At 39.1% G+C, this 17801-nt stretch overlaps 2 protein-coding genes across 2 annotated transcripts in view; both read left to right on the top strand.

Annotated features, from left to right (window-relative positions):
* LOC140757275 (uncharacterized) overlaps positions 1-13355 on the top strand; it is a 38060-nt gene extending 24705 nt beyond the window's left edge. Inside the window, exons 4-8 of the mRNA XM_073092886.1 lie at positions 4631-4859; positions 5746-5846; positions 6845-6978; positions 7773-7968; positions 13258-13355. Coding sequence (XP_072948987.1) covers positions 4631-4859; positions 5746-5846; positions 6845-6978; positions 7773-7968; positions 13258-13328 — 731 coding nt within the window. The 3' untranslated portion in view covers positions 13329-13355. The remainder of the gene's footprint in view (positions 1-4630; positions 4860-5745; positions 5847-6844; positions 6979-7772; positions 7969-13257) is intronic.
* Positions 13356-13483: 128 nt separating this feature from the next.
* Positions 13484-15929, top strand: LOC140757289 (uncharacterized). Its single transcript, XM_073092920.1, has one exon. The coding sequence runs from the start codon at positions 13536-13538 to the stop codon at positions 14490-14492; it is 957 nt and encodes a 318-aa protein (XP_072949021.1). The 5' UTR covers positions 13484-13535; the 3' UTR covers positions 14493-15929.
* Positions 15930-17801: the final 1872 nt, after the last annotated feature.

The following is a 17801-nucleotide window of genomic DNA, read 5'->3' as shown; positions in this document are numbered from 1 at the left end:
TGAATAATTACGTTCTGCTGGCGTGAGAAGTCGGCTCGCGTACTCAATGGGTTTTTCTTCACGTGATGACTCCCCCTGGAGCAAAGCGGCGCCTAAGGCGTAATTGCTGGCATCAGTGCGGATAACAAACGGCAAACTATAATCCGGTTGGGCGAGTATTGGCGTTGAGGTGAGTAACCTTTTCAGTTCTGTAAACGCATTGACTTGTGCGTCACCCCAGATCCAAGACTGAGCCTTTTTAGTGAGCATCGTAAGAGGCTGTGCGACCTTCGAAAAATCTGGCACGAATTTCCGGAACCAAGAACAGGTCTGCAAGAAGCTCTTGAGATGCTTTACGGATGTAGGTTCTTTCATATCAGCTATGGCCTTGATCTTATCAGGATCAGGTGATACTCCTTGAGGCATTATGATGTGACCAAGATATTTCACACTCTCCCGAGCAAAAACACATTTATCCCGGTTGGCTCGGAGGTTGAAGACTCTAAGACGGTCAAATACAGCACGGAGATCCTCAAGGTGTTTCACGAAACTGTCGGAAATTATAATAAGGTCATCGATATAACCTAAGACTGTGGTGTTTTTGAGAGAAGAACCCGAACGAAATCGGTCAACGAGGCGTTGAAATGTCGCGGGCGCATTTCGTAAGCCAAAGGGCATACGTTTGAAACGGTGAACCCCAAAAGGTGTGACGAAAGCGGTTTTATCCTGGTCGGCTTCTCGAACACACACCTGCCAGTACCCAGCGCGAAGGTCTATCGTGCTCATGTAACAACTCTTACCGGTGTACTGCAGTAGGTCGTCGATGATCGGCAATGGATAGGAATCACTCTTGGTGACGGCATTAAGCTTTCGATAATCGACGCAGAAACGGTAAGTTCCGTCTTTCTTTGGAACGAGTAATGCTGGCGCAGCCCATGCAGACTCGCATTCTTCAATAATGTCTTGCTGTAACATCTTCTCGAGCTCGGCTTCCATGATAGCCCTCTTAGCTGGAGTGAGGCGATAAGGAGGAACTGCAATGGGAGGATGATCACCCGTTTCTATTCGGTGCTCAGCGAACGGTGTTGGACCTCCCCCTTCCTTAAAAACGTCTTCATACTCCTGAAGTACTTCAGCAAGTGTTGTACGCTCACCTGGTTCCAACATCGTACCCTCGTCTGCCCTCAGAAAATCCGCGGAAGCACACCCCATAAGACTGCGGAAAGACTCGCAGTGCAAGCGGTGAGTAACATGAGGTCGATCAGCCGTGAACCATGTATTACGATGCATGTTAATAGTAATGCGCGCTTTGCGCAAGAAATCGACGCCTAGAAGAGTTTCGTTGTTGACGGCGTGCGGAAAAATAACGAAGGTGGTAGGTATTACTACATCAGTTCGATCGAGCCTTACCTTTACATGTACTAGTTTGACATCCAGTGTTTGAACGACTCCGTCCGCGAGCTTCACTGACATGACACTATCGCGAAAAGGTAAATTTAGCCTTTGGAATAGTGCATAAAGTGAGGCTCCAGCAATGCAACGCTTGGCAGCCGTGTCAACTAAACCCGTACCGGTATTACCACAAATCTCGATATAAAGAATGGGACGGCCCTTAGTAGAATCTGAAACACGCGATTCAGTCGGTCGCCCCGTCCGCAAAACCGTTCCGCTCATAGGCAAACATGCATAAGTAGGTACAACATCATTCTTAGATACATTATTACTATAACCGTTGAAAGGTAACTTGTCTTCCAGAGGCAAAAGTTCGCGAGTAGGTATGTTATTACACATTGAAGACTCAAAATCATTAGCCTTGGACGCTGTCGGCATGCGTTTGAGTTTAGACTCGGGCCGTGAAGACAAGTGTCCTTGAACCTTACACTTTTTCAAATTTCTTTTACACATTTTATCTTTTGTAACATTACGAACATAAACAGAATCATGATTTTAAACGATTACAAATAGAAACATCACTCGAACATTTGCAACCCGAGTTAGAGTTCTGTAAAACATTAATGGACGCGAAAGAGTTACATTTTACGCAGTTAGAACGGATAACACCTATTCGACCGCAACCGTAACACGAAATTTGAGAACCGGACACTTCACTCTTACTTTTAATTTTCGGACACAAATCGCGCGAATGTCCCGATTTACGACAATAAACACAGAAAAGTTTACCTGCACTCGACGAAAGTCTTACTACTTTAGTCGTGTCGTCACTCGTAGAAGTAGCGGTCAGCACCGGCGCGTTTGATGCGTTTCCCGCGCTTCTAACCGACGCGACGGCCGGCGGCGGCGGCACGCTCGCACAAAGGGCGGGCGACGGCGCGGCGGCGGTCAAAGTCGGCGGCGGCGCGCTACAAAGGGCTGGCGGCGGCACGCTTGTATTCAAAGCGGGCGCCGCAAAGCCGCGCGCGGCGAACGAAGGGAGCGTTTTCTTTTGATACACATGAAAACCGCGCAAAGTACCGACAGTACTTGGATACGCTGGCGCTTCATTGATGGTGTCCTCTATGTGTCTGGCTTTACTTATCAAATCTTCGATGCTGTGAACGGATTCTCTACTGACACGTTCACGAATTATGTTGTTGAGTAAACCGTAAATCATATCTAACTGTATTCTTTCTTCGATGGTATAGGGTAGTTTCGCCATCAGAGCACGGAGGCGAGTCACGAAAACCTCTGCACGTTCGGAGCGCTGGTCTGACGCGAAGATGTCCCTAAAAATCTTATGCGGAGGCCTAGGAGCTCCATACATTGAACGTAGGCGCTTGAGTGCGTCGTCCCACGATGCGATCGACGCTTTAACTCCCCTGAACCAAACAGCGGCCTCTCCCTCTAGGAGCATCGGAAGGCCACGTAGTGCATGGTCGTCACTGATGTTAGTGCACTCCTTGTACACACATATAGCGTCGACGAATGCTTCTACGACTTCTGAGTCCTGCTTTGATCCATTGAAACGAGCGGTACAATTCGCGAAGTTTCCAGTCTGAACCATTGATGACATGCCTGGAGACGTAGGGCTGGTAGAGCTCTGGTTGAGCGTGTGCGAGTTCAGAATAGATTCAATAAGCTCACGATTCGACTGAGCTTGAGCTCTGGCGAACGCTGATAACAACGGCTCCAGCCGATCCTCGTATGACGAGTCCAAGTTCTTGTCAGTGCCCTCTGCACTGTCCAAGGATTGTCTCTTACGACGTGGTCGAGGCATGTTTAAAACTTAACACTTAACACAAGTACACGAACACGATAAACTATAGTCACAGGCGTGTCAACACAGTTGAACACGATCGTTAACACTAATTAATTTACGAATGTGAGTTCTAAAAATCCTTTAGATGCCCCACGTTGGGCGCCACTGTAAATGATTCAACTGAGGGCGGGAGACACGGAATGATAGTCGGTTGGTACTTGCACAAAAGCGTGTATTCATGAAGACGGCGTAAAGCGGACTGGCGCGGCGAACGGGGGAACGAGCGAACGAAACTCGCGGCGCCGGAGACGTAGGTAAAGGCGCGAGCGAACCGATGCTATATAAGGCGGCGTTACAGTATTCAATTCATAATGCCTTCTGTGTCACTGCAGAGTGGAGGGTAGCTGAAGTGAATGTTGGTTTGGTTCTGAAGTCGGTGCTAAATATATTTCGTTGGATAACGGCGTAAACAGTGTGTTCAATATGAGCGCCGGCTTCGGAGATATGTGCTGAGCCAAAATTTGTTTCTGTTGATTTTTGCTTTGTAGTGACATGGAAGTCGATTGTATTTTTTAATTATTTTTTTTTCACCTTTTTTTGTACCTTTTTTTGTACCTTGTCGTAAATGCGGATATCTAAAAATACTAGTACAACATTTCGAAAGCTATAACAACATTATAAAAAAATATTCTTAGAATTGTATAGAGAATTATTTCTAGAGTGGTTTGAACATTAATTACGCTCTCGTGTAAATCTGCGTTTTTGACATGTCGCTTTATACGTAGGGACCGTCGATCTTTTTTCCAACAAAATAAAAATCATCCAGTTCGGTTCATAAACGACGAAGTTATCCGCGAACAAACATAAAAAAGACATATATACGGTAGAATTGAGAAACCGCCTCAAATACCTCAGTATAAAATATATTTATATTTAGTATTTTTCAATATCAGCATCAGCATCAGCATCAGCTGATATTAATCTGTAAAAATCAGCATCAGCATCAGCATCAGCTGATCTAGTAAAAACCTGCATCAGCAACAACCCTGCTTGTGTGTAAGATAAATTCCATTAAAAACGAACAGTGAACGATTTACAATGGATCAAGAATCTGTCAAGATAAGAATAGTCATATTTAAGGACGTTGACTTAGGGATGGTTAGAAAAAAAATACCCATATTGCTTAGTGATGTAGATTTCCAGACCTCATCGCGAAGATGCTGTAAACCCAGTCATTTTAATGCAACATGTGTTTGGGAAAAGAGTAGCTTAGTTGATTCGTACGGCATATTAAGTCGTCAGTTGGCCGTCAGAGACAGATTTAGGATATCCAACACGGGTGTGTACAAACCTGTGACTTTTCTGTGGATTATGTCCCAGGATTCCAGGATTTGGAGATTCTCGAATAATCTAAAAGATTGTAGCTAATCCTAAATATTACATACTCAATTCCAGGCGGCAGCATGACGTCCCTAACATCGGCACCGCCAACGCCCACCCCCGCGTCATCTCTCTCCACCTCGGACCTGTCAGAGCGGCCGCGTGTGAGCCACGGCAAGCCGAACCTGGCGCCGAAGCCCCCGGCCATGGCGCCCGCGCCCGAGAACAGGCCTTCGCCCCCGCCCAAGAAGCTCATCATGAACGGGAAGCTGGCGGCACGCGCGCAGAGCATGAGGGTGCCTAGGTGAGTGGCTTATGGGTTTTGTTGGTAAGATTACAACGGAGCAGTTGTGAAGTCTGTTTAAAGTGTTTGGAAGGAAGTATGTAAGAGTGAAAGTAGGAAGGATGAGTAAGCGAAATAGTTTCTTGTAACAAAGCTAATACATAAAGGGTTTTTTAACAAGTCTCAGAAGTAGTAACATCTTCCTTCTTCTAATAAAATTATGATTTTTGGCCGGCTTCAAAAATCTTAGTAGCACAACACTTAGTGACAATCTTCGTAGATGCTACTTGTTACCGTATATTAAGATTGTAAAGCAACAAAAATTAAGATCTTCAACAACCCAATAGGAGATTAAAATGTTTTCTAAAATATTTTTTAATCTTAAACATTCGAAACGAAATGAGGAAGTTCATTCAACATCTTCTTTATGTTTGTATTCCATCTTTATGTATTGATTGCGGCTATAATTGATATAACAATACCTACGTTATTATTATTCATAACAAAGTATGAAAAAATAACGTCTAGTGTCGATAAAATCGAGTGCGTTCAATAATTTGTATTTTCCGTGTGAAGAAATCGATTTGAAAGTTAATAGCAAGGGCGTAGTGAGGTATAGTGAATATTAAATAGTATATTATTATGATGTTTTCATCATCTTCATTACAATGACTGTATGTACGAAGATAGGACATTTGAATTCAAATCTAAGGCAATATGGAGAGTATGCATTCATACTTTATATACCTATATTCCACTTACGTTCGTTGTTGACTCATGTCATGGTTAGATCATCTATGTTGATGTCGAATATATTTATACCAATCATCAATATAGAACATTAATAAATATATCGCTTTTGGAATAAATATATCGCTTTTAAAATATTGCGTTTTTTTATTTCCAGGTCACCCCCAGTGTCACCACCCTCGCCCCCGGGGTCCCGGCCGCCTCCCCCGGCGCCCATGAACCCACCCGTCGCTACCAAAAATCCGGCCTCACATTTCGGTACGTATATTGTTGTATACATAACAGTAATTGTTTATTTAAACGTCTTTGTCTTGGGTTTTTGTAAATATAAAACCTTTTGTGCTTATGTTATAGTTAACTTTGATTTATATAGAAATATGAAATTAAATAATTAGTTGGTATCTTTTCTGCTTGAAAATTATTGATGTGAAACACATGAAAGTGTACGCCATTCAAAAATTACGCGTGCGTATACAAAAGTGTTATTTTGTAGCATTACATGGAACGTAAAGGTATATTAATGTTTAAGATAGTATAATAAGTAACAAAATTATGCTTCTTACACTTACAAATCCCACAAAAGGATTACGTGTGTCGTATTGATTGAACATGCACTTTCACAAGTGCACAATGCACAAACGCTTAAAAAATAATGTTAAATTTATTATTTTAATGTTTGTTGGGGTGGGTATCGGACCCAGCGCGCGCCGATAATCCAGCTTGCGTGTCAAGTGTAATGGCTATGATGACAAATTTAAAAAAATACCTTCTATAATGTACGTACATGTCTACTGATTCCAGAAATCGTATTATTTCTGCAATAAATTCAGTATTAACGAAAATAATAGCATATTTTTATAACTATTATGAATTAACCGCGAAATCGCTCGTGGGTGTCGTGGCGTTCGTTGGTGACGTTACACTAGACCATTCCATACAAAAGTTCGAGCACTAAAAATGACGTCATTCGCGCCCCAATTAGCGTTTCAGACAAGATGGCCCACTGCAGTATTTTTAGATTTAATATATTTTCAATCAAATGAAAATATTTTCATTTGATTGAAAATATATTAAATCTAAAAGGTCCTTTCAATATATTGTTTTTACTTAAATCGTTAATTCTTTGGTTTTTTAATACTGTCAACATGCCTATTTACGCACGCGCACTTCCAATATGAGCGTCCAAAGAACCTCTATGCGGTTTCAAGGCAGGACCTCTAACCCAGTTTTGTATAGGGTGTGTGTGTGTTCCGCAGGTACGCTGCGCGCGTCCCGCGGGCTGCGGCCGCCGGGCGTGTGTCCGCCGCCGCCGCCCGGGCCGCCGCCGCCGCCGCCCGCGCGCCACGCCTCGCTCGCCGCGCAGCCGCCGCCGCCGCCGCCCCACTACAAGGTAAACATCAAGCCGGCTCACGGGAGAAGTTTCGCCCTGAAATCTCGCCGAGAAATTGCGCGAGAACCGAGAAGGCATCTATCTACTCTTGCGACCGCAGGCGCATTCTCGACCGTCACCCAGAAAGGACGTCGGTGCAGCGGCTTTACCTACACAACAACATACAACGTTATGGCCATACTGAGACATAAGGACTCTTTTCTCGCTCTAGAAACCCTTTGAAACAGGCAAAATACTGACATCAATCGGAAAACAGGCGAGCGCTAGAACGACAAGGCAAGAAAATGATCACATTCACGTTTCTCAGGTGTTCTCAGGGGTTCTCGGCGTGAGTTTGTAGCCGGTGTCCATTATGTCCACCACCACATTTAATTTATTTAACATTATCACATGTATCTATTCACCCTTATCACCGTTTCGCCGCATCATCGACATGTCACCAACATCTTAGCTCTGGTTATTTCAATATCATGATATAACATACCACAATTAACAATTTTACACTATGTCCTATAATTATTATTTATTACTATCATCGTAAGTGTCGGTAAGATGTTATAAGTCCCTATGACTTCATATCCCTTTAGTCCGGTAAAATAAAAAAAAATATCTTTAGATAAGAGACAATCGATTCGCCAGATGCTACAAACTCGTACTACACTTTACTATATTCTTCAAGACAATGTAAATATGACATTGTCTTTAGCTTTTATACTTCATGTACAATTTTTCTGCGACTATCATTATTAATAACAATGATTTAATATAACGTACTGGATTTGTCCAAATTCCAGAGCACGAACGGCGGTCACGGCGGGCTGGGCATGGGCGTGGGTGCGGAGAGCGCGCCGCAGCCGCCAGTGCGCGGCTCCTCCATGCGCGTGGCGGAGCTGGAGGCGCGCTTCGCGGAGCTGTTCCACCCGCGCACGCGCTTCCCGCCGCCGCCGCCCTTCCTGCGCGTCGCCAAGGGCTACAGCAGCGCCGCCGCCGGTAAGTACCACTGACGTGACGTCACGCCGCCGCGGACCTGCTTGCGTGAGTGAGCGCGCGTACGCTCGCTGAGGGCAAGGGGCGGGCTCGATGGAAACGGAGTGGGTGGGTCGGTACCCATATTGTACGGTTATAACCGTTGGTACGACGGCGAGGAAGGTGGCGAGACTAGCAAGGAATGCGCTCGCAGGGAACGGTGCAAGGGGCGGGGCTTGATGGAAACGGGGTGGGTGGGAATCGTATAACGGCTGATGCGTTGGCGAGGACTTGCTAGCAAGGAATGCGCTCGCAGGGAACGGCATGTGGGAATGTTGTATGAACTTCATTGTTAATGAATGTATGGATGCGTGTGGATGTAAAGCTTGTGATTGATAATGGGACTTATAAAAGTGAGTTTGATTTTTGGATTAGGTCGATTACCTTGCGTATTAGGTGCGGTAAAAGACAAGCTTGACTGTGGTTAATAGCGTGCATGTGTTAATAGGATATGTGAGGTGTGACTTGCTTTGAGGGTGAAGCAAGTTTGCGAACACGAGAAGAATAGCCAAAATGAGAACAGCATAAATATAAAAGGCTTAGAAAATGGATTGCTAACTGCATTGCGTGAGGATGGTGTCATTTTATTAGGAGTAACCCTGTTCATGAAGAGATTAAATGATTGATGACGATGAAGTACATGTGGAAAGATTATTTCTTCTGAGAATAAATGGTTGGTTTCGAAATTCAAAATTACTGTTCTGAATTTCGTGAACTCTTAATAAGTAGGTGCTCGTGTAAAGTATAAAAAAGTTTACGCTTACGACTTTATGTAAACAAAATCAGACTTATTGTAAAGAAAGACAACATTCGTAGGTGCTTATTTTTAGAACGGGAATGATATTAGAGAAAGTGGGACTTGTGAACGATTTCATATATGAGAAATAAGGATTTCGTTCGTCCTTACAAATTCGATTGCACGTCATATGAATATAACAATTGTATGAAAAATTACATGAGTCGATCAATCGATCAAAACATGTCAATAATTAAAATATTAATTCAGGCATACGTTATGGTTAAGAATGGCTTGCTTACATATAAATGCTTGAAAATAATAAGATGCAGTTACGTAAAGTTAGGCTTACAGGCTTTGTAAGATCAGCAAGGCAATTTATATCCTTAAAGTAAGTTTGAAAGCTCGATACACTTTTCTTATTATAAATGCAGAACTGATATATACATGGTTGTGTGAGAGTGAATTGAAGCTTAGTACCGCAGTAGTTGTTTTTTGTACTGTATTTTATTAAGTAGACAGCAAAGAATATACTTACTGTGTAGTATATATAGATATATGTTTTAATTTCAATGAACGAAACATAGGAAAGATTCGGTCTGTGTTCTTACAAACTTATTTTACGATTATTGAATTAATCCGACAGGTTTCAGTGAATAGGTAGTATCTATTCCGACTGACAAACAAACGAATGGTTTATTAAACCATTCGGTCTTATGTATAAATGATTTATACTATATTAAATTAATTTTAAGGCAAGAGAGAGCGAAACGCACACAGAATTTGCTCCGCATAGTCATATAATGTATACAATAAACATAGTATTACAACATGTACATATAATTAGGTTCGTTTTAAGTCCCAATAGGTACAATTAGGGGAAAACTGACATAATAATGTTAGATATAATCTGTGGTAAAATTTATATAAATAGTTGGATACCAAAATTATTATGGGGTATGTTATAACTGTGTTTGTTGACAAGTTGATGTGTCAGATGCGTAATAATAAAGAGAATCACAATTAGTTAATTATATATGCAATAGAAACGTGCTTGTGTAAATCGTAAGTAACAAAGTTAAATAACATCAAGTGCGTAGGAGTCAACTTGAGTTTTAGAGTGACCGCTAGTATGTAGTAGAAGTAGCTAGTAGATATGCATATTGAACTGTTAGATAACAACTGTGAACATTTGTCAGATGCTTAATCGACTTCGAAACATTCATTACCTAATAATTTGTATAGAGTAGAGACAGAGATTAGAAGCTTAACTCTGCATGAGTTAAATTTGTCTTTAAATTATATAGTAGTTTTTATATAACTGCTATAATCTCCTCTCATATTTACCATCTTATTTAAAGTAAATAAGTATACGGAAGACTTTTCTTAGTGAATTTGAACTCAGGTCTCTTTATTATTACGCGTGACACTATAGGTATTTTGTTATGGTGCATGGATGTATGCATGTTACTCGTATGTCTTCGTATGATTACAAGTGGCCTTACCCTTTATACACAAGGAATTATTATTAATATGTAGTTGTTGAGAATGTTCTTTTTATTATCGACAGTTTAGTATTGTTAATGGCTGATATGACTGTCTTTAAATTTTCCTATTTTTTGATTTACGTTTAAAAAATCCAAAATATTTCATTATTTTGTTAATGTGATGCATTTATTTTTAAAATTTTTATTCCAATTTTTTGGTTAAAATTTGCGATATTACGGTGTTATGAAATTGGCAAAATTAATCGATAAAATCATCAAGTCATTCACTCACCTGACCATCTGTCGACATTCACCTCAGTCATATTAGACCAAAACATATCTTTATAAGCAATATTATTATTTTTGATCCGAGAATTTAACTGTATGTTACTTAATGTTAGTGATAATAATTTTCGTATAGTGTGTATGTTATTATAACATTTTGTTTTTATGTTCAGTCATTATATTAATCGTAACAGTACGGTAGCCTAGTTGTTTATCAATTTTAGATATCTTTTACAACAAGCGATTGTTGTCACTGTGATCTATAGAAATTACGTAAGCTTTAACAATTTGATACTTTTTTCTTCATTTATTACCGTGGATACTTTTGTAGATAAAATATTATAGTTACAACAATCGCTGGGACGCCTGCACGTAAGAATGTTTTATGGTATAATGAGAAATAATATTTATACAAATAGAAATTCATGTTGTGATCCTTTTATTAATATAGTGAGGTGCCATTACTGCAAATTATTGTACTTTGTGTAAACGCGATCGCTTTATATTTCACATTTTTTTTATTCAGTTATCATACAGTTTTTCAGGAATCTCTTAACTGCCCTTTATGTTCTGTTTTATCTGTCACGATTTTATGTTGCCAGTGTAGAAAATGTACGTTCCATAGAGTAGTTAGTTATTCCACATTTTCGCATGCAGTTAAGATATTCTGTAAACGCTTTTTGTATTGAAAAAGGTATTGTGATACATTAATGTATGATGCTTAAGTATTTTATTTTTGATTAATAAAAGAGTAATCATTATTGAAGCGTTGTCAAGTATTTCATTGTTGATCCTAACACGTGTCGAGTGGTGGTCCGAATACTCTTTGAGTATAATTTTTGTAATTAATTTTTCATTGGCTGTAGACACACACAATTCTTTCACTTTTTTAAATAAATTCTTAAATCGGTTAGTATTATTTGCTACATTTGTTTTTATTTGCATTTTAATAGTAGTTCTTAGAAAAAAATACGTGGAAATTTTGAGACATAATTATAATATATTTCATATATAATTCGATATAGTTGCAATTTCTTTATCTGTTTTATTATTGTCTAGTACACATGTAGCTCTCATTTTTTTATTTAAACCTATTATACTGAAACTTATACAATATATTTTATGAACACCATATTCTCTACTTTATCAAATTTATTAGTTCCATAGTGCATTATCGATGATAAACGTTCCGCATGACCATGGGTAAGTTACTTTATTAATTATTGTAGTTTTCATTGCCTCTCATGTCATTCGAATAACTCACATAATACCAGTCATTTTAATTGTTCATTAATATTGCTGTTACTAACCATTGTTTGTAACTAAAAACTTAAAATCAGTGTGATTCAAATTGTATTTTTATTATTGTTGTAGATATTCTTCAATTTCTTTAATGTACTGCAGACCTCAGTGCAAATACAACTGCATGATTTCTATGTCCATGTGCTGTCTATTGATATTACTTTTATGATATCTCATGACATTACTTGACGATCATAAAACGTTTAATCTCATGGACATAGTGATCATTGTTGTGTGTTGCACTATTATAGTACCATTAATGTTTTGACGCAAAATAAAATATGATATTATGCTAGTTACCAAAAAATTTCGTTATGATCCTGGCAAGGGAGGAATTAAAATAAATAACTGATTTAAATCTAGTCTGGTGTCTTTGATAGAGATCATGGCGCACATGGAGTGGATATAAAGTATAAAATATAAACTACGCAGGTATCTTACAATAATCGAATGGATTATTAAGTATATGAGCACCTAAGATTAAACCTATTTGTAGATCATAGATAATAATTTGATTGCATGAGAAACATGTTATATAACTGATATTATTAACAACAAGCATGTTTGAAAATTAATAAGATGAATTATATCGAGCAATATTTTAATAATGGCATGTAATATACTTTTTAAATTATTGTAGTAGTGTTATGAATGAAAATGGCTTGTTTTAATGCATGTTTTGCATGATATTTGATTTATACTTTACTGATGGGTAACCCTTAGCCTAGCGCTTTGGCTTGGGAATATTAATCTTCTCTTTTTCCTTTTAATGGTGGTAAATATATTTGTATTGTAGTTGTTTTTGATTTACAAGCAAAAATTAGAACTACTTAGCTGAAATTTGTCACAGATATCGTATTATCTATGAAGACTTAAGTTGGAAGCTTAAGGTATTCAATTATATTAGCTAATCATTATAATAAAACAGTATTAGTTGCTTTTTCAGTTAAAATAAAGCATATACATATATTTTTTTTAAGTCACCAATTCTAATTTTGAGTATGTATTGAGTAATTACTCACGTTATAGGTAAGTCTATAGAGAATATGAATTTGTGATTGATTTTAGATAATTATATTGTTTAGAGTTGGTTGTAGATGAGTTATATAGAGAATGAAATATGTGATAGACTGCACATCTTTTACCTGTAATATATGATGGCTGTAATTATAAATTTGTTCGTTTATGTACTTTCATCGACGTGGAATCGACTCGGGACAGTAAACGCTTTGTAATAAAAATGTATGGCGTTTAATTATGCGCGTTGCTGTGTTTCATATATACTGAGATTTGAGATCCCCTTCTACAATGTTACAATTTCATGATCCCAAACTCTCAAATATGACGATATTCTAATTGGCACGAGTAGATTCCGCGTCGATGCAAGCGGGGGATGTATTTCTGTGGGGACGACATGCGAATGATAGCGTTGTGTGGTGGCAGTGAGCAAGGCGCCCGCGCCGGCGCCGCCGCTGCGCGTGCCGCTGCCGCGCGCCGGCACCTCCGTCTGCTAGCGAGCGCCGGCGGCGCGCGCCGCCGCCCCCGCGCCCCCCGCGCCGCCCGCGCCGCTCACGCCGCTCGCGCACCCCGCGCACGCGCTGCTCGCCGTCGCGCACGCGCTGCTGGCGCCCGCCACGCACGCGACCGCGCCGCCGCCGCCCGCCCCCGCACCCGCCCCCGCGCCCGCGCCCGCCGCCGACGACGCCCTCGAGGACGCCCCGATGCCCGCCGACGACGTCAGCGACCTCCGCGACGTCGTCGACGCGATCAACCGCCTCTGCGAGACCATGAAGACCTCCGAGTACGAGTGCGCCCGCGAGGCCGACCCGGCGACCGAGCCGGTGGACGATGTTGTCAGTGAGGTGGAGCTGGTGAACCCCGCTGAGGTTGTGGTGAACGAGGTGGAGACGTACGTCGCCGAACTGTGGAGTGACGCGTCCTCGAATTTGATCGAGGAGGTGACCGTGGCCTCGGAGCCGTCGCCGCCCCTAGCGGAAGTTGTAGAGACTGTTGTTGTAGATTCGTCCCTCGTTCGAGACGAAGTCAAAATTACGGTGGCCTCCGATCGACCCTTAAGTAGAATCGAAAATGTAGTAAGTGTACCCTCGAGTCGACCTTTAACTCAGGTTAGTAGCATAGAAACTGTAGCATTTGGTACATACGTAAGTGATGTCGAGAATGTAGAGAAACAACCTTCGAATCAATTAGTAACACAAATCGATAATATAGAGTCTGTACCTTCGAATCGAATAGCAACTCGAATCGAAAACGTAGAAACATCGTACAAATCCGTAACTCAGGTAGAAAATGTAGAGTCGGTAGCTTCGGATCCCTCCCCGACAAAAATCGAGGATATAAGGACCGCCGTATCCGACCCGGAAAATCTCACGTCCTGCGAGCCGGTTAGCGAGATGTATTACACGGCGTCGTCCGAGGTGTCGTTGCTGTCAGATTTTGAGTTGCCAGAGAGGGTCCCTCAAGAGGAATCGGTGGGAGACAGGGATACGTTGACGAGAGACGAAAGGAACGGCGTGATCGCCGGCCACGTGGCTGCTATGCGTGAGCGCTTCGAGAGCATGACGCGCACGAACACGCCGTGCCCGGACCTCGCGCGCTCAGTGTCGCCCTCTCTCGACGTATACAGAAACATAACTCCTTCGCCCGATCACTTAGGATAGCATTTATTAGATTTCATTTTTTAGCAAAATCGTCATTTTTCTATTACAGCAACATATGAGATTGCTGCTAAGTGCTATGTACTGTTTTATGTGAGTGGTAAGGCAAATACTTAAATGAAGTGTTCAACTTAGTCCTTAGTACTCTTGTTCTATTTGAAGTATAGCTCAGATGTTCATCAGGCATTATCTAGGCCCATTTGAAATTTTATGTATTTTCAAACAAAAAGAAGCTTGTTCACGAATGGAACATTGGAGCATACCGAATACCATGAGTTTACATAAACATTTAATTCCTTTTGATTCGGTTCATAACAAGTAGAAGCTCGGATGGTATATTTTAATTAAAATTATCATTTTGAAACACGTGTAATGTGTGCGTCAATGTAATGTTCCGCTTCCGCGACGTTCTACCTTTTTGCCTGATGATATATCTTGTAGGTAGTTAAGTCCTAAATCCGTTTTTCCTATAGGTATTTAAACAGTTCCGTAAACGATGTTATTATTGCACATTCTAAACTATTAGGGATAGCAATTATAGGCAAGTATAGGAAGTCTAGCGGATTCAAGCGTTCTTTGAGCATGATCAGTGATATATTATTCAATTTATATATGGGACCCGCTTAGAAGTAAATCTTCTTCATAGTTGTTATATTTCATCATTTAATCTTTACGCCTACATTTCTGTCATGTTTATATAAATAGACCTTAGAACAGTAATGTAATCATGGCTAACTCACTTATTAATTATATTTATTATAGAATACATGAATGAATGAACATTGTATCTACTTATATCGTACATTTATAAATTGTTCTCCTTTTGTTATGAGGGTTGAAATTTTGTGAAGTTTGAATTTTAAGTAATTTGTAATGTTTCAAATAATTACACGGGGAGCTGTCGTAAGATGTGTATGTTGCTGTTGCTCTCGCGAGTTATAACGAATTTAGAATAAGGAAACGAAGTAACCTCGTCAAGTATACAGTATTTAAAAGGTTATATATCGTCATTAGAATAAATAATAATATTTGCTGATTAATATTATAATTCAAGCTGATGTACGTAAAGTACAAATTATACTTTAAAATATTGGATTTTTAGTCATATTAATGGTATACTTATTATACGATAGTCTAAAAGTCGAGTTGCAATTAATTAGAAGGTATTTACTATTCCGTAAAAACAAAAAAACGTGCCAACGAGAAATTCATAATTAAATAGTGATCTGGTTGTGAATATCACGTAGATTTCATATGACATACTTTAAATTGATTCAGATTGATTTACTTAATATCCGCAGTGATTGCAGATAGCTAACCACTTTTTATACAAAGAATATTGGTTTATCTACATAAATTACAGCTATTTAGATACTGGAACATAAAAAAGTTGTACGCGCGTAGGTAAGTAATTTTCTTCCTACAGCCGTTCGTGACCTAACTAATAATTTTGTTATTTATTATTGATTTTTATTATCTTGGTAAAGACCGCGTAAAACTGCTAGTCCGCTCTGAATATAAAAATAAATCGCCATAGAAAATTGTATGACTATATCTGCCCGCAACAACTTCAGAGCGGACTACCGGTTTGATGCGGACTATAATTCAGTAATCGCAACCTTTAATTATATCTGTATTGTGTAAGCTAAGCAGTACATCTTACAGTACAGCACATATTCCTTATTCTATTGAGCTTGCGCGCGTACTATAATGAGTTTATCTTACCCAGTTTTGATTTACAGACTTCTCTTAAACCCGAACTAATTTATTTTGTTCATAGCTCACACTTAATTAACAAACAGAAAACAACAACTTTCACAGAAAATTGGATTGGAACATTTATTTTATTAAAATGGCGTTGCCGCCATTTTTTTTCGTTTCACATTCAACAGATACATATCGAAAAAGATTGGGTAGTGGTAGCGGTGTAGCTATTTTGTATTGGGCAACACTGTATCGCAAATAAAGGAAATATTATACTTGTAGTAAGTATTTAAAAAATATAATAATTCAATGTGTATCAATTCATTATTCGTAGTTCATTATAATACTTAATTACATTGTATCGTGATTTGGGGCGCTCAAATTTTTGTAGTTTTATATAAAATCTTTGGTACTAGCGTTAACAGGTAAACATATACCCGATGACAGACCAAGTAGCGTGATAGCTAATGCTTAGCTTAGATTGTACTGGTGAAAATGTTTATAAATTTTGTAGTTAATTTATTGGAGTTCGTTGAACTTCGCATGACGAATCGTATTGTATTGTATGTACTGGTAGGTACTATACAGACTGTTTATCACCGTGAGTTTTAACAAATTTTTGTATACTTTTATTAGATGTTGCTATTATGGTCGAATTTATGTTAATCTTGTTTTTATGTATTCGGTGTTGTTATATTCTTCTGCTTTTTTTTTTTGTAAAAATGCCTAAGATTTGTTATATGAGTTATATAGAGAAATATGAACGCAGCAAAGACGAGATCTTTATATATGAAAATATACCTTTAATAATAGGTATACCGTCCAACGATTGTTAATGAACCACTACAATTAATTTATTATGAAACTATACCACGATTTCATAATAGTTTTGCTTACAGATGATGTCATGACAACATAGAGCATGTTCTAAGATATATTTCGGATATGTCGTCGGATATGTTGAATGAATTTATTAATATATAACCCCTATTTTGAATCTTCAAGCAAATAATTCTGAATATACTGATATAAAGTTACAGCTTCAGAGGTTCTGGACGGCCTTCTGTAGAAAATTAACATTCAGACGGCAGTTTAAGTTGCACTCAATTAAATTATAATAGTCCGATAAATTTTACTGTGCATGTGGCAGTTTTCGGAAACAGCAACGTTCTATTGTCTATGGTCATTAGTTTCCTGAGCGATTTTTCAATTATCCGAGATATCATTTTTAGTTTTACGTTAATTTAATAGAGTGACAACCTTAAAACGAGGGGTTTTATTTGTCAATAAAATGAATAATTATTATATTATATACAGAATAAATATTGACTTGGAAGATGTAAATAATATTACTTTTGGCCCCTTAGGATCGTTAGTAGTGCCACTGTCGCACGCACAGAAAAATTTCGACATATACTTACTGAATTAAACCATCTAAGTTTTTTGGATTTATAGTTATTTATAAATTTCGCTTCATCGTTATATTTATTATCTTAAACTCTTCATTTCGGGCAATATATAAATATGCATTTGGATCTTATTTTACCTATGTTAAGGGATTGTGTTTGGGAATACCTTCATCCCTTTTTCTTATATTATGCCCATAGC

This window comes from Epargyreus clarus, unplaced genomic scaffold (assembly GCF_041222505.1).
Source record: "Epargyreus clarus isolate Ecla_fem2 unplaced genomic scaffold, WU_Ecla_fem_2.2 ptg000004l, whole genome shotgun sequence".
Classification (NCBI taxonomy): Eukaryota; Metazoa; Arthropoda; class Insecta; order Lepidoptera; family Hesperiidae; genus Epargyreus; species Epargyreus clarus.
Note: the sequence above shows the minus strand (reverse complement) of the source record. Positions and strands in the feature narration are given on the sequence as shown.

Coding starts and splice junctions, on each gene's coding strand:
- LOC140757289 (XM_073092920.1), top strand. CDS start 13,536: ATGCCCGCCGACGACGTCAGCGACCTCCGCGACGTCGTCGACGCGATC.